This window comes from Zophobas morio, unplaced genomic scaffold, assembly GCF_036711695.1.
Source record: "Zophobas morio isolate AGI-343-1 ecotype UQ-CSIRO unplaced genomic scaffold, CSIRO_AGI_Zmor_V1 ptg000030l, whole genome shotgun sequence".
In the NCBI taxonomy this organism is placed as follows: Eukaryota; Metazoa; Arthropoda; class Insecta; order Coleoptera; family Tenebrionidae; genus Zophobas; species Zophobas morio.
In genome coordinates this window covers 6,811,947-6,837,617 of record NW_026972135.1, presented here as the reverse complement: position 1 = coordinate 6,837,617, position 25,671 = coordinate 6,811,947, and the positions used below count along the sequence as shown (strand labels likewise).

The 25,671-nt window shown below is 31.2% G+C and overlaps 4 protein-coding genes and 1 long non-coding RNA gene across 5 annotated transcripts; 1 reads left to right on the top strand and 4 right to left on the bottom strand.

The window, feature by feature from the left end:
* Nucleotides 1-2,751: 2,751 nt before the first annotated feature.
* On the bottom strand, nucleotides 2,752-4,412 carry LOC135138106 (zinc finger protein 711-like). The gene is made up of 2 exons (XM_064067970.1): nucleotides 2,889-4,412; nucleotides 2,752-2,837 (listed from the first exon to the last, which is right to left on the bottom strand). The coding sequence occupies exon 1, from the start codon at nucleotides 4,207-4,209 to the stop codon at nucleotides 3,034-3,036; it is 1,176 nt and encodes a 391-aa protein (XP_063924040.1). The 5' UTR covers nucleotides 4,210-4,412; the 3' UTR covers nucleotides 2,752-2,837; nucleotides 2,889-3,033.
* Nucleotides 4,413-4,479: 67 nt separating this feature from the next.
* LOC135138258 (uncharacterized) lies at nucleotides 4,480-5,555 on the bottom strand. The gene is made up of 2 exons (XR_010282018.1): nucleotides 5,468-5,555; nucleotides 4,480-5,405 (listed from the first exon to the last, which is right to left on the bottom strand). It is a non-coding gene; the product is annotated as an uncharacterized LOC135138258 (long non-coding RNA).
* A 4,295-nt stretch (nucleotides 5,556-9,850) lies between these two features.
* Nucleotides 9,851-11,076, top strand: LOC135138377 (zinc finger protein 64-like). The gene is made up of 2 exons (XM_064068343.1): nucleotides 9,851-9,953; nucleotides 10,012-11,076. Exon 2 carries the CDS (start codon nucleotides 10,022-10,024, stop codon nucleotides 10,946-10,948), a length of 927 nt encoding a protein of 308 aa, XP_063924413.1. The 5' UTR covers nucleotides 9,851-9,953; nucleotides 10,012-10,021; the 3' UTR covers nucleotides 10,949-11,076.
* Nucleotides 11,077-17,195: 6,119 nt separating this feature from the next.
* LOC135138384 (zinc finger X-chromosomal protein-like) lies at nucleotides 17,196-19,829 on the bottom strand. Its single transcript, XM_064068352.1, has 2 exons — nucleotides 19,481-19,829; nucleotides 17,196-19,419 (listed from the first exon to the last, which is right to left on the bottom strand). Exon 2 carries the CDS (start codon nucleotides 19,300-19,302, stop codon nucleotides 18,178-18,180), a length of 1,125 nt encoding a protein of 374 aa, XP_063924422.1. The 5' UTR covers nucleotides 19,303-19,419; nucleotides 19,481-19,829; the 3' UTR covers nucleotides 17,196-18,177.
* Nucleotides 19,830-22,917: 3,088 nt separating this feature from the next.
* Nucleotides 22,918-24,470, bottom strand: LOC135138153 (zinc finger Y-chromosomal protein-like). Its single transcript, XM_064068040.1, has 2 exons — nucleotides 24,382-24,470; nucleotides 22,918-24,323 (listed from the first exon to the last, which is right to left on the bottom strand). Exon 2 carries the CDS (start codon nucleotides 24,266-24,268, stop codon nucleotides 23,219-23,221), a length of 1,050 nt encoding a protein of 349 aa, XP_063924110.1. The 5' UTR covers nucleotides 24,269-24,323; nucleotides 24,382-24,470; the 3' UTR covers nucleotides 22,918-23,218.
* Nucleotides 24,471-25,671: the final 1,201 nt, after the last annotated feature.

Sequence of the window (25,671 nt, the reverse complement as noted above, 5' to 3'; positions counted from 1 at the left end):
CTGTCTCTTTGTATCTGTTTATCTTTGTATCTGCGTATCTTTGTATCTCCGTATCTTTGTACCTCTCTATCTTTGTATCTCTGTATCTGTGTATCCGTGTAGCTACAGTTTTGTATCTAAGTATCTGTGGATCTCTGTATCTTTGTATTTCTGTATTTATGTACCTTTGTATCTCTGTATCTCTGGGTCTCTGCATCTTTGTGTCTCTGTATCTTTGTGTCTCTGTGTCTTTAGAGTTTTGTGTCTTTATATCTCTGTATTTTTGTATTTCTGTATCTGCGTATCTTTGTATCTCCGTAACTTTGTATCTCGGTATCTTTGTATCTCTGTATCTGTGTATCCGTGTAGCTACAGGTTTGTATCTAAGTATCTGTGGATCTCTGTGTCTTTGTGTCTCTTTACCTCTGTACCTTTGTGTCTCTGCATCTGTCTGTATCTGTATCTGTGTGTATCTGTATCTTTGTGTCTCTGTATCTTTATATTTTTGTGTCTTTATGTCTCTGTATTTTTGTATCTCTATATCTTTGTATCTGTATCTTTGTATGTCTGTATCTTTATATCTCTGTATCTTTGTATCTCTGTATCTTTGCATCTCTGTATCTTTATATGTCTGTATTTTTGTATTTCTGTATTTTTGTATCTATTTATCTTTGTATCTGCGTATCTTTGTATCCCCGTATCTTTGTATCTCTCTATCTTTGTATCTCTGTATCTGTATATCCGTGTAGCTAGAGGTTTGTGTCTAAGTATCTGTGGATCTCTGTATCTTTGTATTTCTGTATTTATGTACCTTTGTATCTCTGTATCTCTGGGTCTTTGCATCTTTGTATCTCTGTACCTTTGTATCTCTGTATCTTTGTATCTCTGTATCTCTGGGTTTCTGCATCTTTGTGTCTCTGTATTTCTGTGTCTTTCTATCTCTTTACCTCTGTACCTTTGTGTCTCTGCATCTGTCTGTATCTGTATCTGTGTGTATCTGTATCTTGGTGTCTCTGTGTCTTTATATATTTGTGTCTTTATGTCTCTGTATTTTTGTATCTCTGTATCTTTGTATCTTTGTATCTCTGTATCTTCGTATCTCTGTATCTTTGTATCTCTGTATCTTTGTATCTCCGTATGTGTGTATTTCTGTATCTTTGTATCTCTGTATCTTTGTATCTCTGTATCTTTGTATCTCTGTATCTTTGTATCTTTGTATCTCAGTATCTTTGTATCTCTGTATCTTTGTATCTCTGTATCTTTGTATTTCTGTATCTTTGTATCTCTGTATCTCTGTATCCGTGTAGCTATATCTTTGTATCTGAGTATCTTCGTGTCTCTGTATCTTTGTGCCTCTGCTTCTGCGTGTATCTGTATCTCTGTATTTTTGTATCTCTGTGTCTTTGTATCTCTGTATCTTCGTCCCTTTGTATCTCTGTATCTTTGTATCTTATTCTCTTTGTATCTCTTCATCTTTGTATCTCTCCATCTTTGTATCCCTTCATCTTTGTATATCTGTATTTTTGTAATCTCTATCTTTGTATCTCTCTATCTGTACATCCGTGTATCTACATCTTTGTATCAGAGTATCTGTACATTTCTGTATCTTTGTCTCTTTGCATCTCTGTATCTTTTTATCTCTGTATCTCTCTATCTTTGTATCTTTCAATTTTTGTATGTCTCTATCTTTGTTTCTTTCTATCTTTGTATCTTTCTATCTGTGTATCCGTGTATCTATATGTTTGTATCTTTGTATCTCTGCATCTTTATATCTCTGTATTTTGGTATCTCTGTATCTCTGTATCTTTGTATTTCTATATCTCTACATCTTTGTATCTCTCTATCTGTGTATCCGTGCATGTACATATTTTGTATCTGAGTATCTGTGCATCTCTGTATATTTGTGTCTCTGCATCTCTGTATCTTTGTATTTTTGTATCTCTGCATCTTTGTATCTTTGTATCTCTTTATCTTTGTATATCTGTGTCTGTATATCCGTGTATCTATATGTTTTTATCTGAGTATCCGTGCATCTTTGTTTCTTTGTATCTCTATATTTATGTACCTTTGTATCTCTGGATCTCTGTATCTTTGTGTCCCTTTATCTGTGTGTCTTTGTATCTGTGTATCTTGGTATCTCTGTACCTCGGTACCTTTGTATTTCTGTGTCTCTGTATCTCTTTATATTTTCATCTCTGTATCTTTGTATTTCTCTATCTTTGTATCTCTGCATCTTTGTATCTCTGTATCTTTGTATCTGTGCATTTATATCTGTATATCTGCATCTGGATGTCTTTGTATATCTGTATCTGTGTATCTGCGGACCTGTGTATCTCTGTGTCTGTATCTGTATTTATATAGGTATGTTGTATCGATATTTGTTTATCTGAGTATCTGTATATTTGTGTGATAACTCAAACATCGCGCCATAATTTGACATCTGAATAACAAAATTTTAAAACCCGGGGAAAATTCAAAATTTGGCCTTGAACTGTGATCGTCAATGAAAACGAAACCTTACGATGTGTTTTTTTAAATGGCGGAATGCGTTCAAATGCAAACTGGTGCACCTCAAGATTGGAAAAGCGACCCTAAATCAAACACCAAATATGGAGGAAAAAATCTTTATTCCTCCAATCTGGAGAGGTAAAAAAAAATTGTGACTAAGTCCATTGTGGGCAGATTGCAAAGCCCTTAATAATCAGCTACTAACACTGCGTAGCTTTCAAACAAACACTAGGTAATGATGTATAAAACTTTTATTTTCATCAAATTTGTAAACAAAATAAACTCTGGTTCATGTTCAGATATCACCATTTGTCAACACGAAAACTAGAAACGTGTCCATCTGTTTTAACCTAAAAAAAAATAATTCAAGGACAAATGTTGCCATGACTCAATAATCTTACTTTAATCATCGTAATTTCAAGCATCCAATTCAACTTGTCTTACTGTAGCTTATTTAATCCGTTTTTCCTTTTCACTTCAAACATCAATTCGCCAAGAAAAGGAATGCTTGAAAAAAAAAGTGGTAGCTTTAAATGAATCATCTCCTTAATCACCTTTCTCATCGAAATGTCGCGCATTAATGTGTTTCTTCAAATGCGCTTTTTGTTTAGCTTTGTATGAACAATCACTGCATTTATACCATTTAATATCCTCATCATTTAAATGCTGCATCATTATGTGTCTTTTTAGGGCAGCTTTTTGTTTAGCTTTATACGGACACGTTGCACATTCATACCACTTGACATCACTTTCGTCCAAATGGATGGAATTAACGTGCCTTTTTAAACAAGAGCTTTGTTTTGCTTTAAATGGGCAAACTTTGCATTCGTACCATTTAGTATCCCGTTCTGCTAAATGGTGTGCATTTATGTGCTTTTTTAAAGATGAACTGTATTTAGCTTTATATGGGCACTGTTTGCATTCGTACCATTTCATATCTTTTTCGTCCAAATGTCGCGCGATTACGTGACTTTTTAAATGAGAGTTTTTTTTACCTTTGTATGGGCAGAATTGGCACGCGTACCATTTAATATCCTTCCCATCCATATGTCGCGCGTTTATGTGTTTAGTTAAATCAGAATTCTGTTTAGCTTTATATGGGCATATTTTACACTTGAACCAATTAATGTCTTTTGCATCCAAATGTCGGGCGATTATGTGTGTTTTTAAACACGTTTTGTGTTTAGATTTGTATGGACACTTTTTACACTTATACCATTTGATACTCTGAGTTTCGATATCAACATGTCGGGAATAAATGTGTCTTTTTAAATTCCCTTTTTGTTTAGATTTGTACGAACACTTTTCACACTGAAACCACAGTTGATCATTCGTTGTGCAATTTGTGTGCATTTTAGCGAAATTTTTGTACTTGAAAATGCGTCCACACTGCTTACAGTTGTACATTCTGGTGAGACTTTTCCTGCTACTGTTCAAAATTTTGGAACTCTCTTCACCACTGAAACACGCGATTGTGTGTTGAAGCCATTTAATCAGGAAATGTGTGTCGAAGCCGCATTTCTCGCAAACGTACTTCTGGATGAAAATTCCTTCATTTCCGTTTTCTTTTTTGACGCCATGGTAGGTGGAAATGTGGTGTTTGAACAAAAACGTCAAGTCTGTTCGGAAAGCACAGTCTTTGCAACGGTAGGTTTCGATGGTGGCGTTTTCACAGTTGAATGACAGGGGTGATGAATGGGGGCGTCTGATGTAGTTGGCCATCAAAAATTTTCAAGATTTCGAGTTGGACTGTAACATAACCTCAAATACTGAAATATCAGCTTTCACGTTCTTCAACTAATTTATCAATTTGTTTGTTTGCTTTATATCTCCTATCGCTTAAAAACCTACGAATAATAGCTGAAATTGTATAAATATGTGGAAATTTGTTTTTAAATAAATGACAGAAATTGTACATAACCTCAAAAACGATGGGATGTAGGCAACACACAATACACGAATAACAATAATTCTCCAATCACATAATAAATGAACAAAAACACTCGTTATATTGATCCAAATACTACAATATTCTTTCATTCATATGTCGTACATTTATATGCCTTGTTAACGTGTCTTTGCGGTTAGATTTGTATCCACAGCTTTCACACTGGTTCCACTTAATGTCCTTTTCATCCAAATGCTTCGTACTTATGTGCTTCTTTAAATCAAAATTTCTTTTAGCTCTGTATGAGCACTTATTACATTCGAACCACTTAATATACTGCTCATCTAAATGCTGTGTATCTACGTGCTTTTTTAAATTAGAGTTGTGTTTAGTTTTGTATGGACACTTCTGGCATTCGTACCATTTAACATCCTGTTCATCCAAGTGTCGTACGTTTATATGTCTCCTCAACGTCTCTTTGCGATTAGATTTATACGCACAACTCTCACACTTATACCATATGATATCCTTCTCATCTACATGATGCGAATTTACGTGCTTTTTTAAATTAAAATTAAATTTGCTTTTGAATGGACATTTCTCGCATTTGTGCCATTTAATACTCGTGTCGTCCAAATGCTGCGTGTTTATGTGTTTCTTTAAATCGAAATTTCTTTTAGTTTTATAGGGACACTTGTCACATATGTACCACTTAACATCTTTCGTAACCATGTGGTAAATATTCATGCCATATTGTTCTTTGATGCTGTGGTGGTCTTTAATGTGTTGTTTGAAACGAAGCGTTAGTTGGGTTTTGAAATCACAGTCGCTGCAATAAAAGGGTTCAAGTTTGGTATTTTCACAGTTAAAATGTAGCATGGAGGCACAATGTCGCCGGAGGTGGTTTACCATGAAAAAGGATAACGTTGTAAAGTATGGGCAAACTTTACAGTTATGGGTGTTTTTCAGGAGGGATTTCACACGTGTTGTGAAGGCTTCAGAGTACTCCAAAAGTGACATTTCGGTTTGCCTGAAGTTATTACACTTCGGTATAAGTATGAAAAATATACCGCTGAATGAGTTATCCCTTACCTGAGAGCTGATTTTAAATTTAAGTTACATGCATGAGATTATTTATGAGTGTTTTCGTTTATCAACAGTGATATCAATATAAATAACCTCAAATATTGAATGTTAGAAGTTGGATATCCCCGCAGAGTAGGCAACCAACAAGTCGTATTAATATATTGTAAATTTTATTATTAAAACTGACAACACAAATTTCTATAAAAGCGGTTATATTTTCAGCATTTTTTTCTCTCGTGTTAGGAATCTGACTGTCAATTAAGATATTTCGATAATATTTTTAAAGATTTTAGTTCATAATTTAGCGTATTGCTGGTTGCATAAGCAAAAAGTACAGCGTGATCAACGAAAATCGTGTCTGTTGGCATCAGTGAATTATCTTTAAAATTGGCAGATCTGTCATTCCACGCAAAGTCATTTAATAGATTAGTAGTTCTCTATTAACTAACCTTGGGATTTTTAATGTTTCTATTCAACAATGTTTCGATTTTTCGCTTTTTCAATTTCTCTAATTTTTAATTTTTCGAATTTTCAACTTTTACATTTTTTGATGTTTAATGTTGCAATTGTTCGATTTTTCAATTTTTGACTTTTGAATTATCTGATTTTTTAATTTCTCAATTTTTCGACTTTAAAATTTTTCGATTTTAACGTTTCTATTCAACAAAGCTTCGAATTTTCAGTTTTCCAATTTTTGATTTTTCAATTTTTAGTTTTTCGGTATTTTGATTTTTAAGTTTTATGATTTTTTGAATTTTAAATTTCTCGTTTTTTAATTTTTCAATTTTTCATTGTTACAATTTTTAGTTTTTTCGCTTTTCCAATTTTTCAGTTTCTGCTTTTTCAATTATCCGATTTTTCAATGTCTCTAATTTTTAATTTTTCGAATTCTCAACTTTTAAATTTTTTGATGTTTCAATGTTGCAATTTTTCGATTTTGCGATTTTTCAATTTTTGACTTGAATTATCTGATTTTTTAATTTCTCTATTTTTTCAATTGTTCTTTTCAACTTTAAAATTTTTCGATTTTTAATGTTTCTATTTAACAATGTTTCGATTTTTCAGTTCCTCGATTTTGGTTTTTGGATTTTTCGAATTTTCAGTTTGCAGTTTTCCAATTTTTGATTTTCAATTTTTAGTTTTCAGGATTTTGATTGTTCAGTTTTATAATTTTTCGAATTTTAGATTTCTCGTTTTTTAATTTTTCGAATTCTCAGCTTTTAATTTTTTGATATTTCAAAGTTGTAGTTTCCCGATTTTCCAATTTTTGACTTTTGAATTATCTGAATTTTTAATTTCTCAATTTTTCAGCTTTAAAATTTTTCGAATTTTAATGTTTCTATTCAACAAAGTTTCGATTTTTCAGTTCCTCGATTTTGGTTTTTGGATTTTTGACTTCTAAATTTTTCGAATTTTCATTTTTCCAATTTTTGATTTTTCAATTTTTAGTTTTTCAGAATTTTGATTTGTCAGTTTTATAATTTTTCGAATTTTAAATTTCTCGTTTTTTAATTTTTCAATTTTGCGATGTTGCAGTGTTGCAATTTTTCGTTTTTTCGCTTTTCCAATTTTTCAATTTATGCTTTTTCAATTATGCGATTTTTCAATTTCTCTAATTTTTAATTTTTCGAATCGTCAACTGTAAAATTTTTTGATGTTTTATCAAAGTTGCAATTTTTCGATTTTCCGATTTTTCAATTTTTGATTTTTGAATTATACGATTTTTTAATTTCTCTCCGTTATCAATTTTTCAACTTTAAAATTTTTCGATTTTTAATGTCTCTATTTAACAATGTTTCGATTTTTCAGTTCCTCGATTTTGGTTTTTGAATTTTTCGAATTTTCAGTTTGCAGTTTTCCAATTTTTGATTTTCAATTTTTAGTTTTCAGGATTTTGATTGTTCAGTTTTATAATTTTTCGAATTTTAGATTTCTCGTTTTTTAATTTTTCGAATTCTCAGCTTTTAATTTTTTGATATTTCAAAGTTGTAATTTTCCGATTTTCCAATTTTTGACTTTTGAATTATCTGAATTTTTAATTTCTCAATTTTTCAGCTTTAAAATTTTTCGATTTTTAATGTTTCTGTTCAACAAAGTTTCGATTTTTCAGTTCCTCGATTTTGGTTTTTGGATTTTTGACTTCTAAATTTTTCGAATTTTCATTTTTCCAATTTTTGATTTTTCAATTTTTGGTTTTTCAGAATTTTGATTTGTCAGTTTTATAATTTTTCGAATTTTAAATTTCTCGTTTTTTAATTTTTCAATTTTGCGATGTTGCAGCGTTGCAATTTTTCGCTTTTTCGCTTTTCCAATTTTTCAATTTCTGCTTTTTCAATTATGCGATTTTTCAATTTCTCTCCGTTATCAATTTTTCAACTTTAAAATTTTTCGATTTTTAACGTTTCTATTCAAAAATGTTAAAATTTTTCAGTTCCTCGATTTTGGTTTTTGGATTTTTCGAATTTTCAGTTTTCCAATTTTTGATTTTTCAATTTTTAGTTTTTCAGGATTTTGATTGTTCAATTTAATAATTTTTTGATTTTCCGATTTTTCAATTTTTGACTTTTGAATTATCCGATTTTTTAATATCTCTATTTATCAATGTTTCGACTTTTCAGTTTCTTGATTTTGATTTTTGGATTTTTCGACTTTTAAATTTTTCGAATTTTCAGTTTTCCAATTTTCGATTGAAATTTTTCAATTCTTAATTTTTCCGAATTTTATCGTTCAGTTTTATAATTTTTCGAATTTTAAATGACTCGTTTTTTAATTTTTCAATTTTGCAATGTTTCAATGTTACAATTTTTTGTTTTTTCGATTTTTCAATTTTTGATTTCGCAATCAATTAATTGAAACAATAGACTGGAAAAGTCTAATTTTTCGATGTCTCAATGTTAGACTTTTTCAACTTTTCAGTTTTAAAATTTTAGATTTTCCAATTTGTTTTTTTATTTTATAATCCCCGTTTTTCGATTTTAGATTTTTCAAATGTAGAATTTGTGGATATTTTAATTTTTTGATTTTTCGTATATCCAATATTCCAGTTTCACAATTTTTTCAATTTTAGATTTCTCACTTTTTCAATTTTAGATTTTTGAATGTTTTGTTTTTCAGTTTTCCAATTTTATATTTTTCGGTATTTTGTTTTTTCAGTTTTAGAATTTTTTAATTATTCAATTTTGCGATGTTTCAATGTTACAATTTTTTGTTTCTTCGATTTTTCAAATTTTGAATTTTTAGATATTTTTATTTTCCGATTTTTCTGTTTCACTGTTTATTCAATTTTTTAATTTAAAATTTTTCGATTTTTCAATTTCTCCATCTTTACATTTTCATGTTCCACTCTAATTTTTTGATGTTTCAATGTTACACTTTTTTAATTTTCCGAGTTTTCAATTATCCGGTTTTTTAATTTCTCTAATTTTTCGATTTTCAACTTTAAAATTTTTTAATTTTTACTGTTTCAATTTTTCGGGGTTTCGATTTTTTAAATTTTATGATTTGTCAGTTTTTCAATCAGTTTTAAAAGTTTTGTTTTTTCAAATTTGATTCCTGAATTTGTGGTTTTTCATTTTTTGTTTTAATATTAAAATTTTCCGTTATTTAATTTTTCAAATTTTTAACTTTACGACTTTTAATTAAAACAATACATATTATGTTGCCATCAAAAGTCCGAAATCTGCCAATGTCTAAATTTAAAAAACGGTCATGATCTTTCGATTTTTCAATTTTACAATTTTTTAATTTTTTGAATTTCAAAATTTCCGCTGTATAAGTTTGAATAAAATTCCTTCTTTTAGAAAACTGAAAAATAAAAAGATAGAAATTGAAAAGTTCAAAAATCGAGTATTAAAAATTGTAAAACCGCACAATGGAATAATTCAAAAATGAAAAAAAAATGAGGAAAAATTTTGCAAATAATGTAAACTTTAGAGACAGATTTTAGTATGTATTTTCTTGGGTACAAAAATAACCAGAAACAATAGGCACATCACTGTATTGTGTGTTGCATATATCGCTTAAATTAAATTGATAAACTAGGTTATGTACGAGATTGTCACATAGAATTATTGAAAAGTTTGCAACGATTTTTAGCTAGTGTGTACCTTTTTCGACAAAGAAACACAAAAACGATAGAAAATCCTCCCTGGTAGGGTTTTCTATGACAAAAATATTCATGTCCTTCATGAACTTTGTGGTGTCAAAAGTTGATTCCTGAATTTTTACCTAAAACCCAAATTAAATAAAAAACCATTACAATCTAAGAGTTTAACAAAACGTCAATAAAACATTAAGGGTTTGCAAGATTTGTCGTTAGTTTTATAATAAATGTGAAAATTTACAGTAAACTAGTACTTTGTGTATGGTTGGTTGCCTACTTTACAAATATCATGTCTGCATGTCTGACTTTTGAGGTTATGTTTTTAAACGAAAAATTGTGTTATTTTGTCTCAGTTTCACCATTTTCGTCGAATTCGTGTTAGGCTTTTAGGTGAAAAACTCAATAATGATTACTGTAACACTAAAATAACTGCAGTTAATAAATTTAGGCATATCAAGATGTCCATGGTGGTCTGCTCAAAGATTTCAACTAACACCAGACTTTCCCCAAAAAACCAGATCAGACACCACTACTTGTCATCTTTGTTACCCTTTTGCTGTACCAAAGCCCAAATTGAAGCATTCTACTGCCAGGATTGTGATTTCGAGACAGAACTAACCCTCCTCTACAAACAACACCTCCAAAAACACCATAACGTGAAAAAAAAATTAGCAAACGACATAATCATTCACAAATTTTTTTGTGACAAGTGTGGCTTTGAAACCCATTTCTCCATGAAATGGTTGCAACACGCTTCCACATGTGTGACAACCCCAAAACCGCCACCCTCCAGCGAAAACACCAAAAAGAAAATTTTCTCCTACAACTGTGACCAGTGCGAGCACAAGTACAAAAACAGGTCGTCACTATACTTGCACAAAATTTGCAAACATGTGACCGACGACCAAGCACATTGGTATTGTTGTACCATGTGTTCCTACAAAGCTAAACTAAAAGGGCAGTTGAAAGTGCACACGTATTATCGCCATTTGGACGAAGATCGCATTAAGTGGCATAAATGTGTCGCTTGTCCATACAAAACTAAACAGAAGTTCCATTTGAAGATACACATGAAGGTGCATCATTTGGGAGAACAGGATATTGAATGGTTTGAGTGTGCAAAGTGTTCGTTCAGGTCTAAACATAAGTCGTCTTTGAATAGTCACATAAATGCGCGGCATTTGGATGGAGAAGATGTTAAATGGTATGAATGTAAAAAGTGCAGTTTTAAGACGAAAGAAAAATCGAATTTAAGTCGACACAATATCGCGCGACATTTGGATGAAAAGGATATTAAATGGTATGAGTGTGAACAGTGTCCGTACAGAGCTAAAGCCAAACACCATTTGAAGTACCATGTGAAGGCGCGGCATAAAATTACCTAATTGGAACGATGGAGACTATTTTTTTGCAAATAGAATATGGACTGAGGAGATGTAGAGGAAGTTAGGGGCTCAAAAAATGGACAAGAATAAGAAAGAAGTCAAATGTACTAGAATTGTTTATTGTTAAAAAGAAGAAATGATTTTTATTGTTACTTAAAATATTTTGTTTTTGTTTCCTAGACGCGCTCAAGAAAGTTTTGTTATGATATTTTAAAGGTCGATTACACTGCTGTTGACGATGGGTTTTCAACCAATCAAATTGCGGTAGTGTGCAGTGCTGCCAACCTGAAAGACAATCCCCTGAAGTAGAGGCGACATTTTTCTCGTTGACAGCACTAATTCGACGAAAATAAAATTTTGATAGAGATAAAGAGGTCCACTAATATTAAGCTATTTAATCACCTGTTCACCGAAACCCTCATACATATTTTAAATAGCTGTCATCATTTTTTACACAGCAGCTTTTCTCGTAGAAAAATAATGATTTCACAATTAAGCTCCGCCCCTCGGTTTATGACGAATAAAAAAAAATCATCAGAATTGAGGGAGGGCGGGTGGGCGGGGCTTATATTTTGCCTTTTTTTTTAATATACATAGCCATCTTTTCACAACAAGAAACTTGATTAAAATGGTACATTTTTGCAAGGAAACATGGATTTTGCAATTATGGGGCGGAGCCTAATCGATATTTCCTTAGATAAATTTTCCATTTTAAACATATTTTCAGTTTCATGTTGTGAAAAGAAGTCTAGAAATATTAAAACAAAAAGGCAAAATGTAAGCTCGCCCACCCGCCGTTTCTCAATTGTGACGTTTTTTTTTATTCGCCGTGAACCACGATGGCGGAGCTTAAATATGGCGTTCAAAATTTATAAAGTAGGGCGTATATGTATATTCTGTATCTCTGTATATGTGTATCAGTGCGTCAACGTCTGTATGTGTATCGGTATGTTTGTATTTGAGTATATATATTTCTTATGTTTATAATTAAACTGTAAATGTCAAAAAATCAAATTTTTGAATTACAAATGAACTTATGCATGACATTTGTAGTATGATCAAAGATATGACAAATATTTCCATGGCCAACTCTAATCTGAAAAGTTTTTGTCACCCGTTATTTCTGTATCTCTGTATGTTTGTGTCTCTGCATCTTTGTTTCTCTGTATTTTGTATCTCCGTATCTTTGTATCTCTATATCTCTGTGTCTCTTACATCTGTATCTCTTACATCTGTATATCTGTGTCTCTGTATCTCTCTCTCTGTGTTTCTGCATATCTGTGTCTCTTTACCTCTGTATCTCTGTATTCCTGTGTCTCTATATCTTTGCATGTCTGTATCTTTGTGTCTCTGCATCTATTTATCCTCTGTATCTCTATATCATTGCAACTCTATAAGCTTTTCATCTCCGTATCATTGTATCTCTGTATCTTTGTATCTCTGCTTCTCTATATCTCTGCCTCTTATATCTGTATATCTGTGTCTCTGTATCTCTGTGTCTCTGTATATTTGTATCTCTGTCATCTTTGCATCTCTGTATCTCGGCGTCTCCATACGTTTGCGTCTTTGTGCCTCTATATCCCTGTATCTCTATGTCTCTGTATCTTTGTATCTCTGTGTCTCTGTCTCTGTATCTTTATGTCACTGTATCTTTGTATCTCTGAATCTCTGTATCTTCGTAACTCTGCAGCTTTGTATCTATGTATCTCTGTATCTTTGTATCTCCATATCTTTGTATCTCCGTACCTTTTTGTCTCCGTATCTCTGTATCTTTGGATCTCTCTGTATCTTTCCATCTCTCTGTATCTTTGCATCTTTATATCTCTGTGTCTCTTACATCTGTATATCTGTGTCTGTGTCTCTGCATATCTGTGTCTCTTTACCTCTGTATCTCTGTGTCTCTGTATCTCTGTATTCCTGTGTCTCTGTATCTTTGTATCTCTGCATCTATTTATCCTCTGCATCTCTATATCATTGCAACTCTATAATCTTTTCATTTCCATATTTTTGTATCTTTGTATCTCTGTATCTCCGTATTTTTTTGTCTCCGTGTCTTTGTATCTCTGTATCTTTGCATCTTCTTATCTTTGTATTTCTGCATCTTTATATCTTTGTATCTCTATATCTTTGTGTCTCTTACATCTGTATATCTATGTCTGTGTCTCTGTATCTCTCAATCTCTGTGTCTCTACATATGTATCTGTGTTTCTTTACCTCTGTATCTCTGTGTCTCTGTATCGCTGTATTCCTGTGTCTCTGTATCTTCGCATCTCTGTATCTTTGAATATCTATATGTTTGTATACCTGGCTCTTTGTATCTCTTTAACTTTTTATCTATCTCTCTATTGTTGTGTCTGTGTATCTGCATCTGGATATGTCTATATATGTGTACTTGTATAAAACTGACAAATCAAAATCCTGAAAAAGTAAAAATTGAAAAATCAAAAATTGGAAAACTGAAAATTCGAAAAATCGAAAAACCAAAATCGAGGAACTGAAAAATCGAAACTTTGTTGAACAGAAACATGAAAAATCAAAAAAAATTAAAGTTGAAAAATTGAGAAATTAAAAATTCAGATAATTCAAAAGTCAAAAATTGGAAAATCGGAAAACTACAACTTTGAAACACCAAAAAATTAAAAGTTGAGAAAATTGGAAAACTGCAAACTGAAAATTCGAAAAATCCAAAAACCAAAATCGAGGAACTGAAAAATCGAAACATTGTTGAATAGAAACATTAAAAATCGAAAATTTTTAAAGTTGAAAAATAGAAAAAAATAGAGAAATTAAAAAATCAGATAATTCAAGTCAAAAATTGAAAAATCGGAAAATCGAAAAATTGCAACATTGAAACATCAACAAATTTAAAAGTTGAAAATTCGAAAAATTAAAAATTAGAGACATTGAAACCTCGGATAATTGAAAAAGCAGAAATTGAAAAACTGGAAAAGCGAAAAAACTAGAAATTGTAACACTGCAATATCGCAAAATTGAAAAATTAAAAAACGAGAAATTTTATATTCGAAAAATTATAAAACTGCACAATCAAAATCCTTAAAAACTAAAAACTAAAAAATCAAAAATTGGAAAACTGAAAATTCGAAAAATTTAAATGTCAAAAAATCCAAAAACCAAAATCGAGGAACTGAAAAATCGAAACTTTGTTGAATAGAAACATGAAAAATCGAAAAATTTTAAAGTTGAAAAATTGAGAAATTAAAAATTCAGATAATTCAAGTCAAAAATTGGAAATTCGAAAAACTACAACTTTGAAACATCAAAAAATTAACAGTTGAGAATTCGAAAAATTAAAAATTAGAGAAACTGAAAAATTGGAACAGCGAAAAAACGAAAAATTGTAACACTGAAACATCGCAAAATTGAAAAATTAAAAACCGAGAAATCTATAATTCGAAAATTATAAAACTAAACAATCAAAATCCTGAAAAACTAAAAATTGAAAATCAAAAATTGGGAAACTGCAAACTGAAAATTCGAAAAATCCAAAACCAAAATCAAGGAACTGAAAAATCGAAACTTTGTTGAATAGAAACATTAAAAATCGAAAAATTTTAAAGTTGATAAATTGAAAAAAATAGAGAAATTAAAAAATTAGATAATTCAAGTCAAAAATTGAAAAATCGGAAAATCGAAAAATTGCAACATTGGAACATCAAAAAATTTAAAAGTTGAGAATTCGAAAAATTAAAAGTTAGAGATATTGAAAAATCGGATAATTGGAAAAGCGAAAAAACGAAGAATTGTAACACTGAAACATCGCAAAATTGAAAAATTAAAAAACAAGAAATTTAAAATTCGAAAAATTATAAAACTGTACAATCAAAATCCTTAAAAACTAAAAACTGAAAAATCAAAAATTGGAAAACTGAAAATTCGAAAAATCTAAAAACCAAAATGGAGGAACTGAAAAATCGAAACATTGTTGAATAGAAACATTAAAAATCCAAAAATTTTAAAGTTGAAAAATTGAAAAAATAAAGAAATTCAAAAATCGAATAACTGAAAAATCGGAAAATCGAAAAATTTAAAAGTTGAGAATTCGAAAAATTTAAAAATTAGACAAATTGAAACGACGGGTAATTGAAAAAGCAGATATTGAAAAATTAAGGAAAAAAATAAAACATTGGAAATTTAAAAACCGGAAAATTGAAATATCGAAAAATCAAAATATGTATTTAGAAATTTAAAATTTGGAAAATCGAAGACCTAAAAAAACCAGAAATTGTAAAATCAAAAATTACAACGTTATCGTGAACAAACTGGAAAATTAAAAATCAAAATATCGAAAAATAGACAAATCATAACTGAAAACTGAAAATTCGAAACATTGTTAAATGGAAACATTACAAAGAGAAAAATTTTAAAGTTAAAAAAATTGAAAAAATTGAGATATTAAGAAATCGGATAATTCAAAAGTCAAAAATTGAAAAATGGGAAAATCGAAAAATTGCAACATTGAACATCAAAAAATTTAAAAGTTGAGAATTCGAAAAATTAAAAATTAGAGAAATTGAAAAAACGGATAATTGAAAAAGCAGAAATTGAAAAATTGGAAAATCGAAAAATAATAGGTAACACTGAAACATCGCAAAATTGAAAAATTAAAAAACGAGAAATTTAAAATTCGAAAAATTATAAAACTTAAAAATCAATATCCTGAAAAACTAAAAATTGAAAATCAAAAATTGGAAAACTGCAAACTGAAAATTCGAAGAATCCAAAAACCAAAATCGAGGAACTGAAAAATCGAAACATTGTTGAATAGAAACATTAAAAATCGAAAAATTGCAAAATTGAAACATCAAAAAATTTGAAACTTGAGAATGCGAAAAATTAAAAATTAGAGAAATTGAAAAATCGGTTGATTAAAAAAAGCAGAAACATTGTTGAATAGAAACATTAAAACTCCAAAAATTTTAAAGTTGAAAAATTGAAAAAACAGAGAAGTTAAAAATTCGATAATAATTCATAAATCAAAATTTGAAAAATCGGAAAATTGCAACTTTGAAACATCAAAATATTTAAAATGTGAGAATTCGAAAAATTAAAAATTAGAGAAATTGAAAAATCGGATAATTGAAAAGCAGAAATTGGAAAATTGGAAAAGCGAAAGGACGATAGTGAAATTGAAAAATCGAAAAATTTGAAAAACTAAGAAATTGTAAAATAGAAAAACCGAAACATTATATGTATATCGAAAAATTTTAAACTTGAAAAATCGAAAAAATACAGAATTTAAAAAATCCCAAAACTGACAAATAAAAACTGAAAAATCGGTAAGTCGAAAAATTGTAACATTGAAATATCAAAAAACTGAAAAATCAAAACTGAAAAAACGAAAACATTGACAAATAGAAAGATTAAAAGTAAAAATCAAAATTTGAAAAACCAAAAATTGAACAAGTGAAATAACAAAACATTGAAAAATCGAAAAACTTATTGATAGTGAAATTGAGAAATCAGACATGTGATTGAAACATTGAAAAACAAAAATATCTAGAAATTCAAATTTTGAAAAATCGGAAATTTGGAAATCTCAGAAATTGTAAAATTGACAAACAAAAATCGGAAACAATGGAATATTGAAACATAAAGTATCGAAAAATTTGAAAGTTGAAAAATCGAAAAACATATAGAAATTAAGAAGTCGGGTAATAATTGAAAAATCAAATCGGAAAATCCACAAATTTATGAATAAAAAAAAATGAAATTAAAATGGGAAATTCGTAACATTAAAATTTAGAAATACATATTAACAATAAAAATAGAAAAATTTAAAAATTATAAAACTGAAAAATCAGTTTGGAAAATCGAAAATGTGAAAAAACGAGGAGTCGTAAAATCAAAAAATTGTAACATTGAATCATAAATAAACTGAGAAATCAAACATTAAAAAATTAAAAATCGAGAAATTGTATAATTCAAAAAATTATGACAGTGAACTGACAAATAATTTTAAATATTATATAAACCTTACTAAATAAAATACGGATATAGAACCAGTTATACACATAATTGCACCCACGTGAAAATCTATAAATGGATCATTAGAGTTTTCGTTCTAATCGTATATCTAATACTAATATTAGATAGCAATTGACCTTCATTTAAAGGAAACTGTGACATAATGTTTCGGAATTTAGTTGTTTGGTAGTGATTTCATAACGCTAAATTAAAAAAAAAATTAAACACATCCTACGGAAAAAAGAGAAAAAAAAAACAGGGCGGTTGTAATAATTATTTATTTAAAATACGTAGTATTAATATATAATCTACAAACAACGTGGAACACAATATTACTATTGCTATGAACATATTTCGTGGATGTTCTAAATACCGGGTGTTATTGAAAGGTACGTACAACAAAATGGACAGTTCTTCGTGAAGTCTAAGAAGTCGGAAAAACTTATTTTGTGTTATCAAAATTATAAGGGGGAAATTAACCCTTATCCAAACTTTTTAGACGCTACTGAAGGATAAATAGGTAAAATTAATTTATTTTAGTAAATCCTAGCAACTGTAACAATAAAACTTTTGTCAAGACTAAATGTTGCTATAGAAACGAAAGATAATCTTTTTGTCAGAGGCGTACAACGAATTTGGACATAAATTTTAATAATTTTTATCTCTAAAAGGAGAACACTTTTACCTGAACTTTTTTTAACTTTTAGCACCCATACTTCGAGACCAATTGCCGATTTTATTTTGTACGTACCTTTCAATAACAGGCTGTATACAAAAATCTTTATACACTCTTAAAAAACTTATAGTCAATAGACACGCTAAAAAATCTGAATCAGTAAAACCGGAATTATAGACAAAAACATGGATTAACAATCGTGATTTTCTCATTGTCTAATAATAATTAGTAATATTTACAAAGTCGAAACTATGCTATATTTCAAATCACTATACCTGAGTGTGAAACTACTTACTTTAGTGTTTTGTACATAAACAATACCAATAGAATAAATAGGCAAAATATACTAAGCTATGTTTAAATTGCATGGCAAGTCACAATTTACGTAATAAAATCTTAAAAATAAACTCCTGGGTTTTTATAATTTATCGTTCCATTAAAAAAAAAAAAAAAAAAAACAAGAACCTTAAACACGAAACACAAACAATCTACAAATAAAACGTCTTAAAGCTTAATCTTCTAACTATGTTAAGAATAATCAGAACATTTAAAATGTTAACAAACACATTTAATCATTCACATGATACTCATCCATATGATTCTTCAAATTCAACCTGTACATACTCTTGTACAAACACTTTTCGCATTCATACCACTTGATATTTCGTTCGTCCCAATGCTGCGAATTTATGTGACTCTTCAAATGATATTTCTTTTTAGCTTTATACGGACACTTGTCACATCTAAGCCACTTAATATCCTCCTCGTTCAAATGATGCGCATTTATGTGCATTTTCAACTCGTAGTTCGTTTTGGTTTTGTGCGGACACTTCTCACATCTGAACCACTTAATATCCTGAGCGTCCAAGTGCCGCGCAATTATGTGCTGCTTCAAATTATCGTTATATTTGGTTTTAAACGGGCACTTCTGACATTCGTACCATTTTATTTCGCGCGGATCTTTGTGCTGCGAATTTATGTGTTTATACAAAGCTAGACTTCGTTTAGCTTTGAATGGACACTTTTTACATTCGAACCATTTAATGCTTTGCACATCCATATGCCAACAATTTATGTGAACTGTCAAATACCATCTTCTCGTGGTTTTGTACGAACATTCCGCGCAGTGGTACCAACGGATTTCGTGGTCACTGGAATGCTTGACCATTTTGTGTGTTTTTAAATTATATTTAGATTTGTACTTGCGGTCACACTGATCACACTCGTATAAAATAAAGTCGTTTTTTTCTTCATGCATGGTGGTGGCTTTTATTTGGGGGTGTTTTCGGTTCCTTCCACAAGCCAAGCTGTGTTGGAACCATTTCAACGAAAAGTGTGTATCGAAGTTGCATTTTTTACAAATGTAGTTGTAGATTGTGAGTTCTTGGTTTGGTATGTCTTCACCGATTTCCCGTTTAATACCATGACATTCCTTGAGGTGCGCTTTGTAAAAAAGGGTCAAATCCGTCCGATAACCACAATATTTACAGTCATAAGGTTCCACTTTCGCGCTGTCGCACGTAAACGGTAAAAATGGAGCAGAGTGGCGGCGAACGTGGTCAATCATAAGCGGAAACGACGTAGTGAAGTACGGACATATTTGACAAGTGTGGACGTTCGGAGTGAAATTTCGCGTATAAGTGACAGATGGCCCACAATAGTCCAAAACGGATATTTCTTTACACAAATCCATCTCTGGTAGTACTAATTAAGTACTCTCTTACCTAACAAGCCACCGAAAACTCCAATTCCACCCCACTTGGTGTGTCTAAGTCCGGATTCCAACCAAACTTTGACCGACCTCACTGACCTAAAATCGCCCATTCGTTACTCAAATCACACTCTGAAACGCTCCTTGTCGCTTTTCTTACCGAAAATGTGAAAGGAAATTGGTGAAATCGCCCGAAATATTTACAATTTCGTTCGGCTAACATAAACATAACCTAGTATTGATTCACAGAGTTGCCAACCTGCGGTAATTGAATTATTGTTTTCGTCGTAACCCGGATCTTGAATTCTTGATTATTCTACATTGGAGAAGGGTAAATGGACGACTGCACTTTTGCTCTTTTCCTGTTTTTTGGCATGGAACACTCGTTATCGGTCACTCGTGTTTAATAAAGTTGTTTTACGTCACATTGGTCTTATCTGGGCTCGAAGATATCCGAGATAAACAGCGAACGCAGACGCCATTTTGAATTACGAGGAATGGGGGCGAAATTCAGCGGTTCCAAATAAGTCGAAACAGATTTGGAGGTTATTGTTTTCGACAGCACAGTGGCGTAACAAATAAAATCGCCTTATAAAATTCTTCTTGGGATTTCTAAACGTGCTGTTGACGTTGAAGTTTAAGTTGATTACTACAAAAATTTACCGTTTTAGACATGTTTTAAGTTTCTTGGTGTCAAAATAAGTTTACACATATTAAAACAAAGAAACAAAATGTAAGCCCACCCACCCGCCCTATCTCGATTGTGATGATTTTTTTATTCGTCGTGAGTCAAGAGGGCGGAGCTTAACTGCAAAATTCTTATTTCTCCACCAGAAATTAAAACATATTTTTGAGTATCGTGTTATTTTAAATTAAAGCCCAAGATTAAATAGTAATGAAGTTTTCATTCGTTGGCAGATCGAGGAGCGGAGCCTAATTGCAAAATCCATATTTCTTTACAAAAAATTATCATTTTAAACATGTTTTTAAGTTTTTTCTTATGAAAAGACGACAACGTATATTAAGAAACAAGGCATAATATAAACTAAATGTATTAATTAAAAAAGGAAACCAAAAGAGAAGCCCCACCCATCCGTGTCGATTTCAATCGTGATGAATTTTTCATTCGTTGTTAGACCGAGGGGCGGAGCGTAATTGCAAAATCGATATTTCCCTTTACAAATTTAAGCAACACGATACTTAAAGCATTGGGGTCCCCGAAATTGTGTCATAATTATTCTAAGATTGACACATCTGGCCTTGAGAGTGTGTCAATCATTTAAAATAGACACTTGTGGCCTAGGACCCTCGGGATTGTATAATAATTCAAAATAGACACTTGTGACCCCTGAGATTCTTTAATAATCTTTTTAAAGAATCAAACAAATACGAATTTTACAATTAAGTTCCGCCCCTCGATCTGACAACAAATGAAAAATTCGTCACAATTGAGAAGGGCGGGTGGGTGGGGCTTAATTGGTCAAGGTTTCTTTCTCTTAAAATGTATATAGTTTTGTTCAAAAACACGATACTTAAAGCATTCGTGCCTCCGAAATTCTGTCATAATCATACCTAATAATTTAAAATAGACAGTCGCGGCCTCGAGATTGTGTCATAATTATTTTAAGATTGACACATTTGGCCTTGAGATTGTGTCAATCATTTAAAATAGATACTTGTGGCTTGTGGCTTTGGAAATTGTGACACATTCATTTAAAATTGACATACGTTACCGTCGAGATCGTGTCAAAATAATTTAAAATAGACACTTGTGACCCCCGAGAATCTTTAATAAACTATTTAAAGAATCAAACAAATACGAATTTTACAATTAAGCTCCGCCTCTCGCTCTGAAAACAAATGAAAAATTCGTTACAATTGAGAAGGGCGGGTGAGTGGGGCTTAATAAGTCAAGGTTTCTTTCTTTTAAAAATAGACATTCGTGGTCTTCGAAATTGTGTAATAATTATTTTAAGATTGACACATCTGGCCTTGAGATTGTGTCAGTCGTTTAAAATAGACACTTGTGGCCTAAGAAATTGTGTCATATTCATTTAAAATTGACACACGTTACCTTCGAGAACATGTAAAAATAATTTAAAATACACACTTGTGACCCCCGAAATTCTTTAATAATCTTCTCAATGAATCAAACAAATGCGAATTTTACAATTAAGCTCCGCCTCTCGATCTGACAACAAATGAAAAATTCGTCACAATTGAGAAGGGCGGGTGGGTGTTGCTTAATTGCTTAGTCAAGATTTCTTTCTCTTAATATGTATATAGTTTTCATTCAACAACACGATACTTAAAGCATTAGGGCCTCCGAAATTGTGTCATAATAATTTAAAATAGACTTTCGTGGCCTTTGAAATTGTGTCATAATTATTTTAAGATTGACACATCTGGCCTTGAAATTGTGTCACTCATTTAAAATGGACACTTGTGGCTTCTGAAATTGTGTCACATTCATTTAAAATTGACACATGTGACTCTCGAGATCTTGTCAAAATTATTTAAAATAGACACTTGTGACCCCTAAGATTCTTTATAATAATCTTTTTAAAGAATCAAACAAATACGAATTTCACAATTAAACTTCGCCCCTCGATCTGACAACAAATGAAAAATTCGTCACATTTTGGACGGGCGGGTGGGTGGGGCTTAATTAGTCACTGTTTCTTTTCTTAATACAGTTTTTTACGTCTGTCTGTCTGTTTGTATCCAGTTACCCCATTTTCTCGAGAGCGTGAGAAAACATACATCTTTACATAATAGTGATACAACAAGAATTGTAATGTTCATAACATTTTGTTTGGTTGTGGTTTAATTAATAATTTTTGTTCTCTGTTTTGAGAAGACAAACTTATTCAAATCAATAGAGGAATATGTATTTTGCAATTACGCTCCTCCCCTCGGTGTAACGACGAATGAAAAATTCATCACAATTGAGATCGGGGCGGGTGGGTGGGGCTTAATTTTTTTCTTTAATATATAGAATTCTCCTTCAACAGGTTAGTTAAAAACATGTTTTCAGTTTCTTGTTGGGAAAAGAAGACTTCATATATTAAGAAAAACCGGACCAAATATATGCCCCGCCCACCCACCCCCTTCTCAATTGTGATGAATACTTTATTCATCGTGAGCTGAAGGGCGGAGTTTAGCTGCAAATTCGTCATGTCTCTACAAGAAATTACTATATGAAATATGTTTTTAAAAGAGTAGATTTTTTTAGAGAAATATTGATGTTACAATTAAACTCTGCCTTTAAAAACTCATCATCGGGTGGGTGGGGCTTAACTTTTGTTTTTTTATAATATATAGAATTCTCTTTCAACAACAGGTTAGTTGAACATGTTTTCAGTTTCTTGTTGGGAAAAGAAGCCTTCGTATATTATAAAAAAAAAATGGACAAAATATATGCACCGCCCACCCAATGTTTAAATCATTGGGGCCCCCAAAATTGTGTTATAGTAATTTAAAATAGACACACGTGACCTTGAGATTGCATAAATCGTATAAAATAGCCACTTGTGGCCTTGAAAATTGTGTCATAATCATTTAAAAGTGACACACGTGACCTTCGAGATTTTTAATAATCCAATAATAAATAATCACGTGTAAAAATCAGAATAAAAGTTCTTTATAAAAAACAAGTTTATTAAACCAATAAACTTAACTAACGTTCAATCATCAACACCCGAATTATTGTCTTCTCATTGACATTTGCGTTCCTATGACAACGCACCACGTGATGCATTTGATGGAGTGCGCAGTAACATGCGCATAAGCTTAAAATTAAAACAATTTTCTCATTTATGTTTTAACCTTCATCATCTTGATCTTCTATTTACTCCACTGAACATCCAAAAAACATCGACAACACCCACTCAAAATTCTATTCACCCACATGGTACTCATTTACGTGATTCTTCAAATTCAGCCTGTACATACTTTTATATAAACACTTGTTGCATTCATACCACTTAATACTCTGCTCATTCCAATGCTGCGAATTTATGTGACTTTTCAAATGATACTTCTTTTTGGCTTTATACGGACACTTGTCACATTTGTGCCACTTAACATCCTGTTCGTCCAAATGATTGGCGTTTACGTGCCTTTTCAAATCAGAATTCGTTTTAGCTTTGTGCGGGCACTTGTCACACTTGAACCACTTAATAACGTCTTGTTTATCATCCATATGGAGCGCGTTCATGTGATATTTTAAATGACAGTTGTACTTAGTCTTAAATACACACTTTTCACACTTGTACCATTTGATCTCCGCTTCGTCCAAATGGTGTGCATTGATATGCCTTTTCAAGTTTGAACTTTGTTTAGCTTTGTATGGACACTCCTGACACTCAAACCACCTGATGTCTTGTGCATCCATGTGCCAAGAATTCACGTGAACCTTCAAAGACCACTTCTGTCGAGTCTTGTACTGACACTTCACGCAGTAGTACCACGCTTTTTTGTCGCTGTTGTGCTTCAAGGTTTTGTGTCTTCGTAACGAATATTTGTTTTTGTAGATTTGCCCGCACTGGTCGCATTCGTACAAAATAAAAAAGTCGCCGTCTTTGTCTTTTTCTCTGGCGGGTTGTTCGTTTTCGAGACAGGCGGTGGTATGCTGGAGCCACTTCATTAGAAAGTGTGTTTCGAAGCAGCATTTTTCGCAAAAATATATCCGGATGGTGAAGTCTAGGAAATTTTCGTTGGAGTGGTTTTTGGTGGCGTGGCGTTGGTCGAGGTGTTGTCTGAAAAGGATTGTGAGTTCGGTTTGGAAGTCGCAGTCTTTGCAGGAGTAATTTTCGAGTTTGGTGTTTTCGCAGTTGAAAGGTGTTGAAGAGATGTGACTTTTAACATGATCCGCCATGAGACAATAAGTTAGTTTTAAATAGAGGTAAAGTTTGCAATGATGGACAGTTGCGAGGGTTTCAGGCATATCTCAAGTTGGCAGCAGTCTTTTTGGAGTAACCCATAATCGACAACTCAGTTTTCTAAAAGCATATTTTTGTTTGTTACTGCTAAATCCAATTAATGTTGGGGTCTTATCACCTAATTTTGTCACAAAAAAGTATAAACGTTGGTGATAGAAAAATTAATGTTTTTATTTTTTATATACATAACCTCAAATTTCATTTATTGAGTATGTAAATAAAATACGTCAATTGTAATGCAAAGGCGGTACATTTAAAATTGAACTATACTGATAAGATTAAAATGTTTAAGATTAAGATTGAATGTAGAAAATGTCAAGGGTGAAATGACTTTTACTTTTTTACTTTAGAAATTGATCAGAAAGTAAAATCATTAGAAAATATAATGCTAAAACGGAAAGATGTTAGAACGAAAGGTCAAAGCTCTATTTTCGTGTATAACTGGTTGCATACATACATGTATTTAATTCCATTGTAATTGATATGTACAGAGTGAGTAATGATCTAATGACTATAGTCTGAAAATTCTATGAAGGAATGCACTGAGTAGGTAAAACGATTTGCCCAAGTATTTACTTAACATGGATTTAAATACTCGACAATTTTTTGTAACGGATTATTGTTGATTTTAACTGTTTGTTTAACAAAAGATTTGTTGTGCAGTTACATGACATTTTGCTATAATGATTTTCTGCCACACTCAGTATAATGCTTCGATATCGTAACCTTACGGGGTACTGAATTTAGCTGTAAAAATCAATTACTCTGCAAAGTAGTGAGTTAATATACCATATGATCGAAAAAAAACTTGACGTGATTTTGATTTTTTTGTTTTAGTTGTATTGCTAACATTGGTAATTTCTGTCATTTTCGTATGAAAAGCGTCATTTTTGTATTTTAAACATATCGTCAAATTGACAGATTTAAATAACGTCATTCAAAAATAATGATAGCGTCAAGCTATTTTTAATAAATTACAAAGAAGACTGTCATCATTTATCAGTGTTAAAATCCCGTGAATTGAACAAAAGCGTAAATAACAGTAAAAATAATTACTTATTTTTATCATCGCCGTAGTACGTCAAATTTTCAATTTATGACTGCGTATTTCAGGATGGCCTATCTTTTCAAGTTGTCCAATGCATTATTGGTTGTGACTAAAATGTCGTCTTTTTCGTCTATTTTTTGTTAAATTCAATAAGATAATAATGATTATTTGTGCTTTAAGTATAAAAGTATTTTTACACCTGATGTCGACCCGTCACTTTTAAAAACAAAATAAAAAGACTGAACAAAAATTAACAAAGTTTGCAATTTTCATTACCTACGTGAAATTGTTAGCTTTTTCACGAAGGTTTATCTTCACATGTTGTCGAATGACGAGCTGTGGTCAAAATGTGATGTTTAC